Below are 16,680 nucleotides of genomic sequence, written 5' to 3' on the forward strand. Positions count from 1 at the left end.
GAAAAAACCACTTTGGGCTATTAAAACAATCGAGGTAGCTCGAGACTTTGTTGTACCTTCCAGAACAGTCAGAGTAAGCAAAAGACCTAAAAGATTCTCTAATTATACAACAAACATGAGTTATTTATCCAAAACAGAACCAACCAATCCTTCTGATGCTATTAAACAGACAACTTGGAAAGAAGCTATGACAGAAGAATACCGATCTATTATGAAAAATGGTGTTTGGGAAATTGTTGCAAGACCTAAAGAAAAATCTGTTGTTTCTTCCAAATGGATATTTAAAATAAAGCATGCTGCTAACGGTAGTATTGAGAAGTACAAAGCCAAATTTGTAGCTAGAGGATTTTCTCAGAAAGAAGGGATTGATTATGAAGAAACCTTTGCTCTTGTTGCCAGATATACCTCCGTAAGAGCAGTCTTAGCAATTTCTGCATTGAAGGGATGGAAGGTACATCAGATGGATGTAAAAACAACATTCCTAAATGGAAAGATTACAGAAGAAGTATATCTGGAGCAACCCGAAGGATTTGAAATTCATGATCCTAACATTTTTGTTTGCAGGCTCAAGAAAGCTCTCTATGGGCTTAAACAGGCTCCAAGGGCTTGGTATGAAAGAATTGATAAGTATCTCATCAGCTTAGGATTCTCCAAGAATGAAGCCGATTCAAATTTATATTATAAAAGAGATAAAGATGATATGGTAATTCTGATATTGTATGGTGATGATTTATTAATCACAGGTGATGATCATCTTATAGATCAATGCAAGAAAGATCTAACTAGAGAATTCGAGATGGAAGACTTGGGGGGCTTTTTCATTACTTCTTAGGATTGGAAATACGACACAATTCTGACAGTATCATAGTTAATCAAGGGAAGTATACATCAGATATTTTGAAGAGATTTGGAATGTGGAACTGCAAGTCTATGTTTTCTTCAATGGAGACTAATTTACATAAACTTAAAGAAGCAACAACAGAATCACCTTCCATAGATTCTACTCTCTATAGACAGATGATTGGGTCCCTTATGTATTTAGTTAATACAAGACCGGATATTTGCTATGTTGTTAATGCCTTAAGCCAGTTTATGTGTGAGCCAAAGGAAATTCACCTAGTTGCAGTTAAGCACATTATGAGATACTTACAAGGCACTCTTAATTTTGGACTCAAATATGAGAAGGTTGTTTTAAATTTGCATGGATTCACCGACTCAGATTGGGGTGGAAGTGTTAAAGACAGAAAAAGTTACTTTAGGATGTTGTTTCAGTCTAGGATGAACTATGAGATCTTGGATATGCAAAAAGCAGTCTTCAATAGCTCAGAGCTCCATAGAAGCTGAATATATTGTAGCAGCAATGGCCTCTCGAGAAGCAGCCTGGCTAAGGAAGTTACTTGTAGGATTATTTGGGCAAGCCATGGATCCTACGATTATTCATTGTGATAATGAGAGTTCCATCAAGCTTTCAGTGAATCCAGTTTTTCATGACAGATCCAAGCATATTGAAATTCCTTACCATTATGTAAGAGATATGGTAAACAGGAATTCTGTAAAGTTAGAATGCATTTGCACTGCAGATTAGACAACAGATATTCTCACCAAACCTCTATCTAGAGTAAAGATAGACCACTTCAGGAGAAGAATTGGTATGGTTGAATTATAATCCATTTGTATTCTTTAAATTATTAATAAAATAATTTTTGTCAGGCTATTGACTATTATGGGCTCCACCATTTGTATTCATTATTTTAGAGGTGACGATCTCTGAAATGATGAACACTTGTATGAAAACATTATGAGAGGTGACGATCTCTTAGATAATGTGCTAAATAGTAGAGTTCTATTATAAGATCTAGATGAGTTCAAGACCATATTGTGATGTAGACATTGCTATGTTTATGAGTCACAATTTGGATAAAGGAAGAATTTTAGTATTCTCCGGGTTTATCTTGTATTTTGGTAGATCTTAAACTTAGGATCTCGTTGTGATATAGAAATATCAGTTTCTATGAGTCACAACTTGGATAAATGAAGAAATTAAATTACTCTTCAGATTTATCTTGTATCTTATCACTAGTAGCAATGATTCGTCATAGCACAGGTTTAGTAATATGACATTGTATTATGTGCTCTATGATACCACATACTAAGAAGATTCAGACTGATATAGAGTATTAATTCTTACTTATTCATCTGTATTGATGTTGCTAGATATAATATCTCTCTGTATGATTATCAAGTTGGGAGTGTTAAGCATATAACCTGATAATCTCTAGGTCTGGAAGTGCAGGTCGCACTTAATCTTCTTACTCTAAATGTCTGCGAATGGCTTTATATACTCTCCTTGGTTTCCTATTGTTAGACGGTGACTTTCTAGATTGACTTGGTATTAACACTAACCTAACACAATGTGTTAGTTAGTGACTGATTTTAAATTAACTTGAAATTGCTGATTCATGAGAAGGTATATTAAAGCCGACTAAGGAAAGGGACATGCCCTTTGGTCTAGATATTTAGAGGGATGGTGATGCAGTTTTGAATGACACACAAAAACACAATTCACTCTGCTCCTTCAAGCATCTATATCCAGCGATAACATAGCAGAGAGACTCTCATTTAATATCAGATCAGGATTGATTATTCCCAGTTATATCAGAGTTAAAGAAGTACAGTATTAACCTACTAAGGATAGTTGATAAAGTCTGATCAAAGCATAGAATTTGCAGATTATTTACAATTAATAGTAGGTTTCTGGTCAGAGGAGGACAATTATATCGAGTTTATATCCAATATAACTTGTTTAGTACATCAGGAAAAATACCTGCTTTCTTATCATCTCAACCCAATTTTTGAGCATGTCTAGTACAGCTGTTTTTATTTATTTGATTGGTGAATGCTGCCAAGGAGACTGCACCTTTTAATGAGTACGGAATGTTTATCTTGGACCACATCAGGTGAGGCCATAAATGAGTGATCTCATCCCTTTGAACAAACATCCCTTTCAGCAAGAGTTTCCATAAATAGGATACACAACATTATGAGACACCTCTAAGGTTCTGCTTGTCATTTGTTGTGGGAGCAAAGGAGCATATTGAAATATACTTCATCTTTTCCCCTTTTCCTTTGGACCCCAGTTTTTTTATTTTGATTTGAGATTTCCCTTCACTCAGCCTCATCTAATATTACTGGAGGAAAATACTTCACCAACAGACAGGGTATTTGATTTCTCTGTCTGGTTCACCAACTCCTCAATTGTAATGAGGTACATAGCAGCATAGTTGGAAAACTCGCCAAATGCAAAAACTCGCCAAGCTCCCCAAAAGTTTAATCGGGAAAAACTCGGCGATTTAAAAAAAAAACTCGGGAAAAACTCGGGAACCTAAAAAACCGCTGAAATTTAATTAAAAATACATTTATTTTGCAAAATTTAATGAGAAGATGCATCTAATAAGTTAATTAAAGACAATACAAAAGAAAGAAACAAAGTTTAGATATATATAAATGCATAATGCGTACAAAATTGCATTCTCATGCAGAATGCTCATGGTAGGAAGCAAAATAGTAAATTACTAAATAGTTTCAATCTGTCAAACTAGAAGTAAATACTAAAAGTCTAAATACATCAATACAATGTGACAATGCCAATCACATCTTCCTCTTTCCACTTGCACTAGCAGGAAAGCGAGGGGGTCTAGTCCTAGAAGAAGTGCCCCGCACTGGGATAGGGCGTGAGCTGCGTGACTGTGAACTCTGTGGCTGTGCCCCCTCGCTCGACGTCCCTTCTGACTGGCTCAGCGTCCTGGAAGAGGATGCATCTCCTCCTAATGGTAATGTCTGATCCTCGCCTGAATCATCATCATCCTCGTCCTCATCCTCAATGTCATCCATAGTGAACTGAAAATCAGTGTCAACCTCCCCCTCCATGGCCTGCCTCTCCAAATCAGCGATCTCATCTGGTGTAAAAAATGGACTTGGCTCCTGTGCTGTCCAATCAGAATAAGGATCTATCTCATCTAGATCAAGCGGACCAGGTAGTTCTAAGAGCTGTGACTTTTTTATGCGCAACTTAAGATTATAGTGCACATAAACAAGGTCATTAAGCCGTTTTTGAGTCATTCTGTTTCTTTTCTTTGTATGGATGGACTCAAATAAGCTCCAATTGCGCTCACAATGGGATGAGCTACAAGGTTGGGATAGGACTCTGAGAGCAAATTTCCTTAAATTGGGGGTATTGCCACCCCAACTTGCCCACCAAGCATCTGCAAAACAAAATTTAAAAAGTTATAAAGCAATAAAAAACAAAATCAGAAGCACAACTTATCAATTAGCAAAAGTTTTAATGTTTGACGCTTTACCTGGTGCTTGAGTAGATCTTGCTCTCTTTGCTAGCATAGAAGAGAACAAAGGACCCCTTGATTCCACATAGATTTGTTGTTCGGTCACAATAAGGTCTCTCTCCTCTTCACTTGATATCATTCTCTCAATGCATTTAGAGAGACCTTCCATGACCTCTCCATTAGGATCTGAGTAGGAATCATCAACCCTAAAACAAATAGAAAATGATATCAAGTCTTACTACACAACTTTAAAAAGTAAAGTAAAATAAAGACTTATTAAAATCCCAACTTCAAGGACAATCAATTATCATAGTACCTGAATTTGGGATTGAGGAAGTAGCCTGCTGCATGAATAGGTTGGTGGAGCATATTGTTCCACCTCCTATCAATTATTTCCCAAATGGGGTCAAATCTGAGACTGTCCCCGTGATAGTAACTTCTAACAGCCTCTTTCGCCCTATCCATGGCCTCATAAAGACCTCCCATTGGGGATTGCTGCCCATCACATGTGCGCAAGACTAGAACCAGGGGCAGAGACATCTACATTTGAAATTTGAAAAATACAAATTAGTTAATAACATAGTAAGTTATGAACTGAAAATGAAACTTGAATAAACTAAAAGTCTAAAAATATAATGAAGTTACCTCCACAATCTCCTTAGCCTTTGCAAAAAAGCTATCATCAAAGACTATTCGTGCCATAGCTTCTCCTTCGGGCTTCTTTGAGTAAGGTGAAGCAACCCAATCAGCACACACAAACATTTGCTTCAAAGCCAATATGTGGTCAAGAATACTTTGCAACGTCAAGAAGACCGTTGCAAACCTTGTCATAGCAGGTCTCATCAAATCTTTGCCTTTAGTGGCTTTTCTCATCAAACTAAGAACCCATGGGTGATTATAGATATATTTCGTGACTCGCCTAGCATCTTCCACAACTGGACTCACCCAATCAAGTTTTCCTATGTCCTCCAAAAGAAGGTCAAGGACATGTGCTGCACAAGGTGACCAAAAAAGTGTGGGATGCCTCTCTTGGAGGATTCTACCTAAAAGATTAGCAAAAAATCAATAATCAGTAACAAACTTTCCATATTTAGTATTTACAAATTACATCAAATCTAAATTGAATAATACCATAGCATTACATTCATGATTCATATTGATTCAAATATAAAAAATTAAATCTACCTGCTGCCACATATGCTGCTGCATTATCTGTGATTATTTGCACCACATTCTCTATTCCCACCTCCATGACAACATTCTCCAACATTAAAGCCAATGTGGCTGCATTTTTCACTTTGTTGGAGGCATCGACAGATTTCCAAAACACCACATCATCTTTGCAAGCAATCAAGAAGTTAATAATGGTTCTACTTCTTCCATCTGTCCACCCATCAGATAAAATGGTGCAGCCATACTTCTTCCACTCTTTCTTTTGGTCTTCTATCAACAATCTTGCCCTACCAACCGCTTTGTCAAGCAACCTACAAAATTTAAGTGTAATATTAAATAAAGTGTAAGTGTTAGTAAAAAATTAGGAAATAAGTTATAACAATTAAGATTTAAAATATAACAATGAACTAAAGTGAATCTCAATTATTTACAATTACTAAATAGTAAAATACTAACCTTCCACTCATATCCTTGCGATTAGGCGGCTTGTACCCTTTGCCTGATATTGTCATTGCATTCACCATATTGACCCAATAGGGACTATCAGCGGCATTCATTGAGATATTGTTGAAAAACCAAAAATCAGCTGCTGCAATATCAGTTTGCTCATGCACCTCCTTAAACCATGCAGTGCCCTCTAATGATGGCTGTGCTCCAGGTGTGTTCCTGGGCACAAAATAACCACCTATCCCTGATGGGGATCTGGATGGTGATGATGAAGAAGTAGGAGATGTAGAAGAAGTGGAACCGGTAAAAGAGAAATTTTGTTTGCGGATCCGTGGGCCACGAAGAGATCCTGGTATGTTCTCAAGTGCTTCTTCTTCCTCTTGCATATCAAAAGGAGCTCCTTCAGATTCAGCTATGGCTGCCCTCATAGCTATTTTTGCCCTCTCCCTATTCAATTTTTTCTCTTCAGCAGCTGCAAGTAGGGCATGGATGAATCTTTTTTCTTCATCAGTTACCTTGAGACAAGGATTTGAGTCATGTTTCTTTATGCCTGCAAGGTGGTATTTGAGGCGGTTTATGCCTCCAGAAATAATTCTCTCACAGGGAATGCATATCACCTTCCCAATATCATTTGGATTTGGAGCTTCATAGGCATACCGCCATGCCTTATCTCTTGCATTTTTAGGCCGAGTGCCTATATATCCAGATGGGCATGGTGTTTGTGGCCACTCTTCTTGTGGGTTTGTCATTTTTTTAATGGTTGACCGTTGCCCTACACATAAATATATAGAGAAATGAATAAACAAAGTTAGAACTTAGAAGCTAGGGTTTCAAATGATTCAAACTTCAAACTTGAACCATATCCTTAGCAAACAACAAACTTCAACCATATCCTTAGAAGCTAGGGTTTCAAATGATTCAAAATGATTTTAAATGATTTGAAAACATTTACAAAAAACAACAAAAACAAAAGAACATTTGTTATAAAACTATAAAAAGTTTTCAAACTATGATAAGATGAACATACCTGGAAAGAAATTTGTCTTCTAAAATCTGTTAGAATCCTCTACAATCCACTCAAATCCGCCTTGAATCACTTGCAATCAGCCAAGAATGCCTCCAAACCTTCTTCTCTTCACTCCTCAAGGTTCTAAACAATGCAAATACAAGAAAGAATGAGAAAAAACACACTCACTGCCGCTTAAATCCTCACAGGCCGCGTTCACCAGTAAACCGCGAGTTTTTAGGGAAAACTCGCCGAGTTTTTACCAGTTTGCCGAGTTTTTAAATCGGCGAGTTAACTGGTTAAAAACTCGCCGAGCTAGGAAACTCGGCGAGTTTTAAAAACTCGCCGAGTACTCGGCGAGTTTTCCATCTATGCATAGCAGCATCAATGATGTCCTCTTCCATAGGAGGAGATCCCTCTGAAGCCTTTGGTGTGGCCTCAATAGTGATTTGTAATTCTTTTGATTGCACTAGCTCTGAGGTAGCTGCAGGGTATTATATTCTTGAATGGAATTATCATTATCCACTGTAAAATGATGAGGGGAGACATCTCTTCAGTAGGTTGTTTGGTTATTAAACTTACATCATGCAGTGTGCAACAATATGACTTGTATTAAAGCATCTGCACCAATGAAAGCACAAACCATTGTAGTCCAGCAGTTGATTCCAAATTCTGCCAACTGTTTTCAGAGACCATCTCCACAAGAGTACAAGCATAAGTAGTGTGATAATAATTTGAGGAGCCCTCTTCCGCCCTTATAAACTTGCTCATAGAAATTTGTATGGCCTTGAAACAAGATGCATAGCAAAATTGTAAAGGTAGGTATGGGATCTCACCTAGATTGGAGTAGCATCAAAGAATTCAGAAATAGGCTTGGAAGCAACATGGTTTCAACATTAACATAAACTGTTCGTAGCTCTATTGATAGTGGCATATAATTCTGTTCCTATCTCAAACATTATCCAATACCACCATGAAGAAAAATCGTGTGCATGGGTATATTTGGGCATCACCCTCTAGAAAGGGGTGCCAAGTATCTATAATCCAATGGTGCTACACTGAGAGGCTTGGCTGGAATCCTTTGGATCTCGCAACCGATCCCATTTCTGAGAAGTATGCTTCATTTTCAGTCACTTCATGTCTAATTTCTTCTCCAAAAATCTCTTTTGGGGATATAACTTCCATACTGGTGCATTTGGATCGATGAGGTGCTGGACTAAACCCCCACTTTAACATGTGGGGGCTTTGCTTCTTTGTCTGCCCCTGATGTGAAACCCTTGTCTGGTCCATTCTGATATTGCATACTTTTCTTAAAACTAGCCTGTGATAACTCCCCCTTCTTGTCATCAACAGCCTCTTTGTAATGTTCTACCCCAGATAGTGTTTTCCAATTCTGATTTCTTTTTTCAAATCTAAGTATGGCCAGCATATGGAAGTTCTGATTTTTTAAATGATCAATTTTTTTCTGTTTTATTTTTGAAGTGTTTTTGCCTTTTTGTGTTTTTTTATGATGATTGTGCAAAGAACAAAGACTGGGACTAGGAAATGCTGAAAATAAGCAATAATCGAACTTAACACCGAAGTGAACTAAATAACTAATTTCTTTAACAATGTGAGCTGTATGGAGTACAAATCTGAATCTTGAAAGTGGATGTATGACTGGTATGGAATTGTTATCTGTTGTAGATGCCTGACAATCTTCTGATTTTTTGTGATATTTTCTGCCTCCACTGACCCATGTGCTGACCTGGTAGTAAATATATCTGATTTGCTGGTTATGGTCTGCTACCACAGTAGATGTTCAGATCTGAGACTATATTGCTGAAGTCTCTTGATATGTGGCTGGTGCTTCCAATATTGTTTTGCCTGGTGACTTGCGGAGAGGCTGCACAGGCCTAAAAACCAACTCCCTCTGCCCAGACACCTGATTATTAAGTCTGATCTGCATTCTTTTCAAACCTGCATCCAATATGGATCTGATATATTGCTTCTGGGAAGGGTACGAGAGACGTGGTACAATTCCATGATGTAACAAATGCATCACAACACCCAATCTGCACTGAATGCTCCAAATTTTAACTTATAAATCAGATGTATTATTTACCTCTACTGAAAGTTATCCTTTCTTCACCTTTCAACTCAATGTATGCTGAATTTCGAACCTCAAGGGTCGGATTTCGTCCATCACTTTATCGTGTCAAGAGGCTATGTTCCTGAAGAATTCGGTGCCAGAGCTCCAAACCAGAAAACATTGAAACAATGAATTAGCAAATGCCTGGAATGAATGCTTTTTCCCTCATTTTTCCCCTTTATGGCAATTCTTTTCCTTCCAAGAGCAAATCATACCATATTAGGGTTTTGTGGCATTTAATAAACATAAAAATGTTTATTTTATTAAGTCCCTCTCTCTAGGAAATGGCCAACATGAAGGTCTTTTATTCATTGAAAATTGCCCACTTATTAAGTTATAATATCAAGTTATATGCTTTGGCAATAGGGCCAATTGTTTTACTAACTTGTCATATTGTAAAGTGATTATAATAATCACCTTTAATATTAATTTATTAAGCCAAACATGGGGAATAATTAAATTATCTCCAAATTATTTGTAGCTCACTCATTTGGACCCCAATCTAGATTCTGTCTGATGCTCCCCTTCCATTGATGTTGTCTGACCACTGCGAGCTTGTTGGTAGTCCCTGCCTTAAATTTAGGAACTCTCCTAAAAAATGGAAACCATGCCAGAAGTGTCTAGGCTGATCCCAGAGGTCTCTTGGTGTGTCTCTGCTGACTCCCAGTTCATCTCTAAAAATTAGGGATTCCTCCTAAAATTTAGGAGACTGCTCAAAACTGGTCAAACTGGCTCTCCGAGCCATGATAAGTCGTCAGGAGTCCTTAAAAGGGTTCCCCATCCATCTCAGTGGCCTATGGGACCCCACTAATAGGCCAATCCTGCTAGTTAGCACTATACTAAGGGAGGTGTAAAAATGGGGACATACACTCTCTTTGCACCCTTGGCACACTTCCTTCTTGCCATATCTGTAAAGGACCTCCCCCCATGCTGCTCTGAAAAACCCTCTGCACGCTCACACTTGCCTGCCTTGGATTGTTGTTTCCTGTTTCCAGGAAGCATTCTGCTTGTCGCTAAAGATTGCAAATATTCACCAGTAAAGTTTTCAATCAGAAGCCCTTTTGCCAGTTACAGCAGAATGCTATCCTTGGAGGACCTTAGCAGAGGCTGCATCACTCTGATCAGAAGCGTTTGTAACTTTTTTAACAAATTATGTGTTCTTGATAGCTGGCAGTTGATTGGTTGTGGCGAAGACATTAATAGTCATTAGAATTCCTCTTATTGACATGAAAAATATTTCATGTCTCTAGTAGAGACTAGAGTTGCTGAAAAAATTATTCATTCCATTTATAGAATTATGAATATTAGTTACTAAAATGCATCTTAGGCCCCTGCAGTTGTATATCTAGCAAAAATTGACGGAGAGCGAATAAATGAACAATATCAATGAGGCATACGGGATTATAGGAATGAAATAAAAAAATACCTGAAAAAGTGCATAAAATTTTGCAGTGGCTACCCTATCAGATTTTACAATTTTTATCACAGAGTCCAGATGCATTAATAAGATGAACACTAAAATGTTGGAATTTTATGTTGACGCATATAAAAAGAAGCAAACAATTTAAAACTCATCATTCAATCCAAGGTTTGTGCTACGCCCTTAATATTGGTGTATATAGGGTTATGAATAGTCTACTTGTGGCTATCTTAATCCTTAATTAAATCATGTTATCATTATTATACTATTATTTAGGAAGGTGGGTCGTTCCAGGTGTTATGTAGGGTTGTATCTATTCAGCCTAAGCATAATTAGGTATCTATAGGAGGTTGTGAGTCTTATTTCAACATCATATTGTGAAGTGTGTTCTCATTGGAGATATTTGGAGGTTGCCCCCTCGAAGTGGCCTATTACTCTCAGTTATTATCAAGTATTTATTGAATATTTCATGTTATCTCTTCCATTGTGCAAGTTATTTCATTATAGTTTGATGTTGTAAGGGCGTATCATTATATCGTTTGTCTTTGGGGGTATCTGAAATCTTTATATCTGTAACAGTATCCATATATTGATAAGTTATTGTATAAGTGGCAGAAAACATCAGATAACTGTTAGAGACCAAATTTGTGAATCTGTATTTTGGAAGTGCCAAGTGCTTGCAAAAGTAGAAAGCTTCACCTAGAAATGCATGTTGACAGAAGAAGTGAAGCCCCAGGCAAGGATTTTAGAGGCCTTGATTGGAAGTTACAATAATTAACAAATGAACTTCTGCTTGAAATGTTTGCCCCCATCCTAGGGCAGTGACAAAACATGGAGCAATGAGCATCAGGACACTGTTACAACAATGGTGCTTTAGAGCTTAGTTTGCATACCTGGACTGGGTAGATCAAAATTTTTCGACTTAGCAAAAACTTGGCGAAGTTTGACAATACTACTCACAGCTTAGAAATAAAATTGTTGTGGTGAAAATGTTGTAATTGTGTGATTTGGAAAATTGTTTTATTGGCAGGAACTTTCCAATCATGTAAGCAAAGAGTTGGCATCAACAAATTCTTATTTTGCATAAATGATCATGATGAAGGAAGCAAAACAGAGAAAAATCTGTGATAGGTAAAGGGACAATTCATCTTAAATCTTGGACATGTTGGCAGAAGTTATTTGTGATGGCAAACTAGTGAAAACCATAGTAGCAGAGATAAACGAAAAGGTATGATTAATTCCCAAAATTGCAATACACCACTGCAGACATTATTTTCCCCTGTGGAATTGCATTTAAAATAAAATTGTGGTGAATGTTAGTTGACTGGTTTATTCCCATCTACAGGGTAAAATTCCATTGAAATTGTGTTTAAATTGCATTCTGTAATCTTCAGCAATTTTTAAGCCATCCCGTGATTCTTTGCAATCAGGGTTTCCAATATCACTTTTAATTCCCTGTACAAACTTGGCATCACTATTTATAATTTTAGGATGAATAATAAGTAAAAGAGAAGGATCATGATTGCAATTTACACCATATACTCTACTATTTTATTTTTTAATAAATCTCACTTGAGTCATCACTTCTCCAAAGCCCATGGAAAAACACTGATTCTAACAAGAAGTATATGACTTCAAATATGCGCACTATAGCGAACCCACAGAATGACTGGAGAATTATGTTAATGGTTAACCAACAAGTGTATAAGGAAAACCTGTCAAGTCAAAGATGGAGGATGCAATCCCCCTGGGCTCTACTTCTGGGCAGTGATCCTAGATCATGAAAATATTCTTCAACAACTTTCCATAGTTATTTAACAGCCAAACCTCTTTGTAGACACTAGACCCATCTAGGATTTCTGTTCAAACACCAGTTTGCAACATTTTAGAAACATCTTGCTCATACAATTTATAAGAATTCCGTTATTTGTTAATAAATATCTCACTATTCTATCTTTTGGCCTATGTAAAATTAATGACATTATAACAATGCTCATATGATTTTGATACAAGATAGAGAAATTACCGAGTGTTGAGCATATAAATGAGATGAGAATGGAATGGAGGGCTAGGATGATGAGATGAAGATCAAGGGTTGGGAATACATGTGATCTCTCAAGGTATGAAATGATCACAAGTGTCACATTGAGAGTCCTTGAGAAGGAGATTGGTACCTTCGAGCTTCTTTGGAGCATCGAATTTTTTTGCCATAAAGACAAATGTTTTTTTGAGGTAAGATAAAGGGACGAAAGGAATTTGAAATTCCTTTGAGGTACTTTTGGAAGGGATACCCATGTGGGATCCCTTCCAAAAAGAGAAAGATTTATGAGGGGAGGACAAAGTGTGGGTAGCAATAAATGGAAAGGGTTAGCAAGCTAAGTGGGCTTAACCTTGGAAGAAAATCCATGGTTAAAGTGTGCTTGAGATGGTGTTGTACTAGGATGTGGATCCCTTCCCAAAGGGGGAAGATTTATGAGGGGAGGACAAAATGTGGGTAGCAATAAATGGAAAGTGGTAGCAAGCTAAGTAGTTTTAACCTTGGTCAAAATTGCATGGCTAAGCATGCTTGAGATGGTGTCATATCGGGATGGTGACCTCCTACGAAGGCCCAATGCTTTAACTCTTTGGGCATCACCTAGATCCAATGAGTGCTAAGTGTTCCATTCATTCTCGTGAAAGATTGGTCCTTGTGAACTTCACTCATGAAACTTGGGTCAACATGAGTGCTCTAGCTATTTAATCCAAACAACACAAACAACAAACGCAAGACATAGATTAGGCATGAGACTCAAATCGACATAGAAATGGATGAAATGAAAGTATGTCGAATCTTCCATTGTGCTTGATTTGCCCAACATGCTTGATTTGGATTTTTCTCACTAACAAATTTAACTTCAATACAATGTTTGGTTGCCAAATGATTGAGAGTGTAAAATGGTTAAGTGTGGAATATATATGGTTGGGGGATGGATGATTGAGTTTGAGAGATAAAAATCAAGAATGGAGGATGATTTGGACCTCTAACCAATGGGATGGTGACGAGTGGCATCATGAGGCAAGAGGAGAGGACGCTGTTACTTTTGAGTGTGAAAGATCTTGCCCTACAGGCAAGGTTTGTTGTTACACTCAAAAGGGGAGGAATGATAGGCATAGGAATTGAAAATTTCTTTGGAGTTCTTGAGTGTACTAGGAGGGGACAAGACCCATATGGCATGGTATTGAGGTTTGTACATGATTTGGTGGGAGTAGGGTAACTGCACTTAATCAAGTTTATAGAAATGATTGGGGGTAGGTTAGGATTGATTAGAGGATAGTTTAAAATAGATGGAGAATTTGACATGTGAGGGTAAATCAAATGACTAAAAGTTATTTATTTAATTTTCAAAAGAAATTGGATAGGGATAAGGGTAAATAAGAAAATTAATTATTTAGGCTAGGTTAAGACTTGGGAAAGTAGATGAGAACATGGATAATCTAATTAATATAAATGATGGGAATTAACAAAATAGAGAAATTGACCAAACACAAGTGGTTAATTTTGGTTGTTTATAGACCCCTTCAATGGCCTCTCTTAAGTTTTGAAATTGAAACTCAAAATCATTGTGTTTCTTGAGTAATCAGTTGCCTTCAAGAATTAAGGTCTGTCAATCCATGAAACTATAAGGTTGATGAGCGGGGTGTCAAATATTCAACCACTCATCATGATCATGCTAATACCATGTGTTAACCATTTGGCTCCCTCTCCTCCATATGGGGTCTCATGCTAGAGCTTTAAGTGTGCTATATAGGCTTACAATAATGCTTGTCATTGTAGTAATAAAAATATATTAGAGCTGCTGCAACACCCAAAGATATTGGATTCTTGGTTTGCAAAAAAAGAAAAAGTAGGCTCTAATTTAAATGATTTCTATCATGCAAAATAAACAATGGAAGAGAAGGTGGATGTGGAAGTTGAGCCTTTGCTTAGTGGATCAGCTACTAGTTCTTCTCATGCACATGACAAGGGAGACTCTTCACAGAGACATCAAGGTATGCTTTTTTTGTTTGAGGACAGCTGCATTGAGTCTCATTGTTTCCATGAGACAGGAGCTTGCGATCATGGGAATGCTGATGACATGACAACTACCATTGATGGCAGCCCTACATCAATAGATAGTAATGAAGTTATAAATGATACAGGTTCTGATTTTTACAGTAGTAGTCCTATGTTTGTGCCTATTGATGGCTTTGATGATAGGGCAAGTGTGGAGGATATCGTTGGTGCCACCTTGAGTTTTGACACACATGATGGTAGTTTCACTTTTGAAGAGTGCATGGAAAGTATGAGCTCTTATAGCTCTGATTTTTATGACATCAGTCATAATGGTGAGCCTATGCAGGGGATACCAACCTTTCCATGTGCAGGAGATGATTGTGTGTAGTTTCCCAGTGTTAACACTCATGATTTGGGTGTTAGAAATGAGTTATATGATATAGATTCATTCCATAATGATCTTGATTTTGATGACAACAATGACAGGTGTTTGCATTAGCATGAGATATCAAAGGTCTTACAAATAGAGGATGTTGATACTTTGGATTTGTGTACTAGTGATGTTATTTGAGGAAGACTCTTGCGGCACTAAGTCTAATATTTCATATCAAACATTAGGAAGTGAACTCAAGAATTCATTGGTTGATGATAGATCCCAACATTGTGACTTACAATTATATGGGGTGTGGGAGTGTGTGAGGAGATTGATATAGCAACAACTTTTACTCTTTCGGTTGAGTCATTTGTTGAGGTACCCAACAACAATATGCCAGTTGTTGATGTGCATAGGGATGATAGTGCTCGTGATGATATCGATAATCAGGTGAGCATAATAGACACATAGGAGTCTCCAAGTTTAGAGACATCATTTGAGTGGGCGATTGAAGGTGAATGATAATCAGATGTTAGCTATATTTGGATGGGGTGCTCCTATGTCAGATGACCACAATGGTAGTAACCTTTTCGTAGTAGAGATTCATTCACTATGAGAAGCTATCGGAATCACGAAATATAATTACTTGCAGTTATTAGCTGACAAGGACTACTTTTTGAGTGGGCTTTAACTTCTTGTGATTCTTTGATAGGAAAGGAAGAAGAGGTAGTTGAGCTCCCTCCTGAGCTTGAGGCGACTTCAAAGATATCAGTTAGCTTTCAGTTGGCTCTTAAAGAGTCACAACTTTAGTTGGATTAGGTTATTGTGGAGTTGAGTACAACCTTCATCAACTACAAATTTAGTTCAACTTCCTATAGTAGCAATTGGTGATGAATTGATACCCATTGGTTGTAGTGAGGATGTTACTACATCTATTACTGATTTAGGTGTAGTGGATTTAGTTGGGATGAGTACTTTGATCGAGAGAGTCTCTTGTTGTATCAGGTTCTTTAGTAGTCTTCACATTGACAAATGATGCACATTGGATTATTAAGAGTCCTTGTGAGGTACAAGTGGATTTGTCAGTGAGTTTTATGACAATTCATGGCAATACTCCATCTTCTTTACGGAATATATGTAGAGTACATTTGGTTGGAAGGTTAATTCTCATGTTGGGTTGTTTGCCTTTGGAAACGATCTTGTTATTTCATCCCATGCAGTTGATTCTGTTTAATAATTTGCTGAGCCTCAGAGATGGAGGGACTTGTTGACAGTTTTTGGAGAGAAGGTTGATTCAACCTTGTCTTGTTTTGACTATACACATAAATATGTTGAATACCTACTTTGGAGAACTGAATTTGAGCATAGGTAGTATGGTGTTGAGGCTGGTTCTCAAATTTATGATTTGAGGTTCATCTAGAAGGCTTTGGACACACTTAAGTCATTGTTAGAAAGTAAAGTCCACCGAGGTAACTGGGGGGGTGGGGGGGGGGTGGGGTGTTAACCAGTTATCTAACTATTAAAATATTTATCAATCTTATTAATCCTTAAACATGTGAGCAATATAATCAGCAACCATAAGAAGATACTCATACACAATAACACCTTATATGTTAAACTAGGGAAACCCTTGACCAGAGGGAAAACCATGGTGAGGATGGTACCCACAAAATGATGTACTAACATAAATGTTCCTTGTAAGAGGGTGGACTTTGTTAGGAGCCAATGAAATAAATTCATTACATATCAGTCTTTGT

The 16,680-nt window shown here is 37.4% G+C and overlaps 2 protein-coding genes across 3 annotated transcripts in view; one reads left to right on the forward strand and one right to left on the reverse strand.

Annotated features, from left to right (window-relative positions):
• The window catches only part of LOC149552199 (V-type proton ATPase subunit d2), a 57,454-nt gene that overhangs the window by 16,869 nt on the left and 23,905 nt on the right, over positions 1–16,680 (forward strand). The gene's annotated exons all lie outside the window — the stretch shown is intronic.
• LOC149552200 (uncharacterized) lies at positions 3,477–7,190 on the reverse strand. 2 transcript variants are annotated; one of them, XM_089787701.1, is made up of 7 exons: positions 6,988–7,190; positions 5,970–6,732; positions 5,526–5,824; positions 4,986–5,383; positions 4,657–4,880; positions 4,359–4,546; positions 3,477–4,262 (listed from the first exon to the last, which is right to left on the reverse strand). In XM_089787701.1, the coding sequence occupies exons 2-7, from the start codon at positions 6,707–6,709 to the stop codon at positions 3,649–3,651; spliced, it is 2,463 nt and encodes an 820-aa protein (XP_089643827.1). In that variant the 5' UTR covers positions 6,710–6,732; positions 6,988–7,190; the 3' UTR covers positions 3,477–3,648. The 2 variants fall into 2 exon arrangements, with proteins under 2 accessions (XP_089643827.1, XP_089643826.1); XM_089787700.1 differs by lacking the exon at positions 6,988–7,190 and having other exon boundaries at positions 5,970–6,956.

This window comes from Cupressus sempervirens, chromosome 6 (genome assembly GCF_028749045.1).
Source record: "Cupressus sempervirens isolate cs-2001-9-10 chromosome 6, ASM2874904v1, whole genome shotgun sequence".
NCBI lineage: Eukaryota > Viridiplantae > Streptophyta > Pinopsida > Cupressales > Cupressaceae > Cupressus > Cupressus sempervirens.

What these genes read in the sequence shown, in the direction of transcription:
- LOC149552200 (XM_089787701.1), bottom strand. Translation starts at nt 6,709, where the DNA reads ATGACAAACCCACAAGAAGAGTGGCCACAAACACCATGCCCATCTGGA. An exon ending in AGCAGCATATGTGGCAGCAG is followed by an intron (nt 5,384 to 5,525) that starts GTAGATTTAATT and finishes CTAATCTTTTAG; the next exon opens with GTAGAATCCTCCAAGAGAGG. An exon ending in AGGCTAAGGAGATTGTGGAG is followed by an intron (nt 4,881 to 4,985) that starts GTAACTTCATTA and finishes TTTCAAATGTAG; the next exon opens with ATGTCTCTGCCCCTGGTTCT.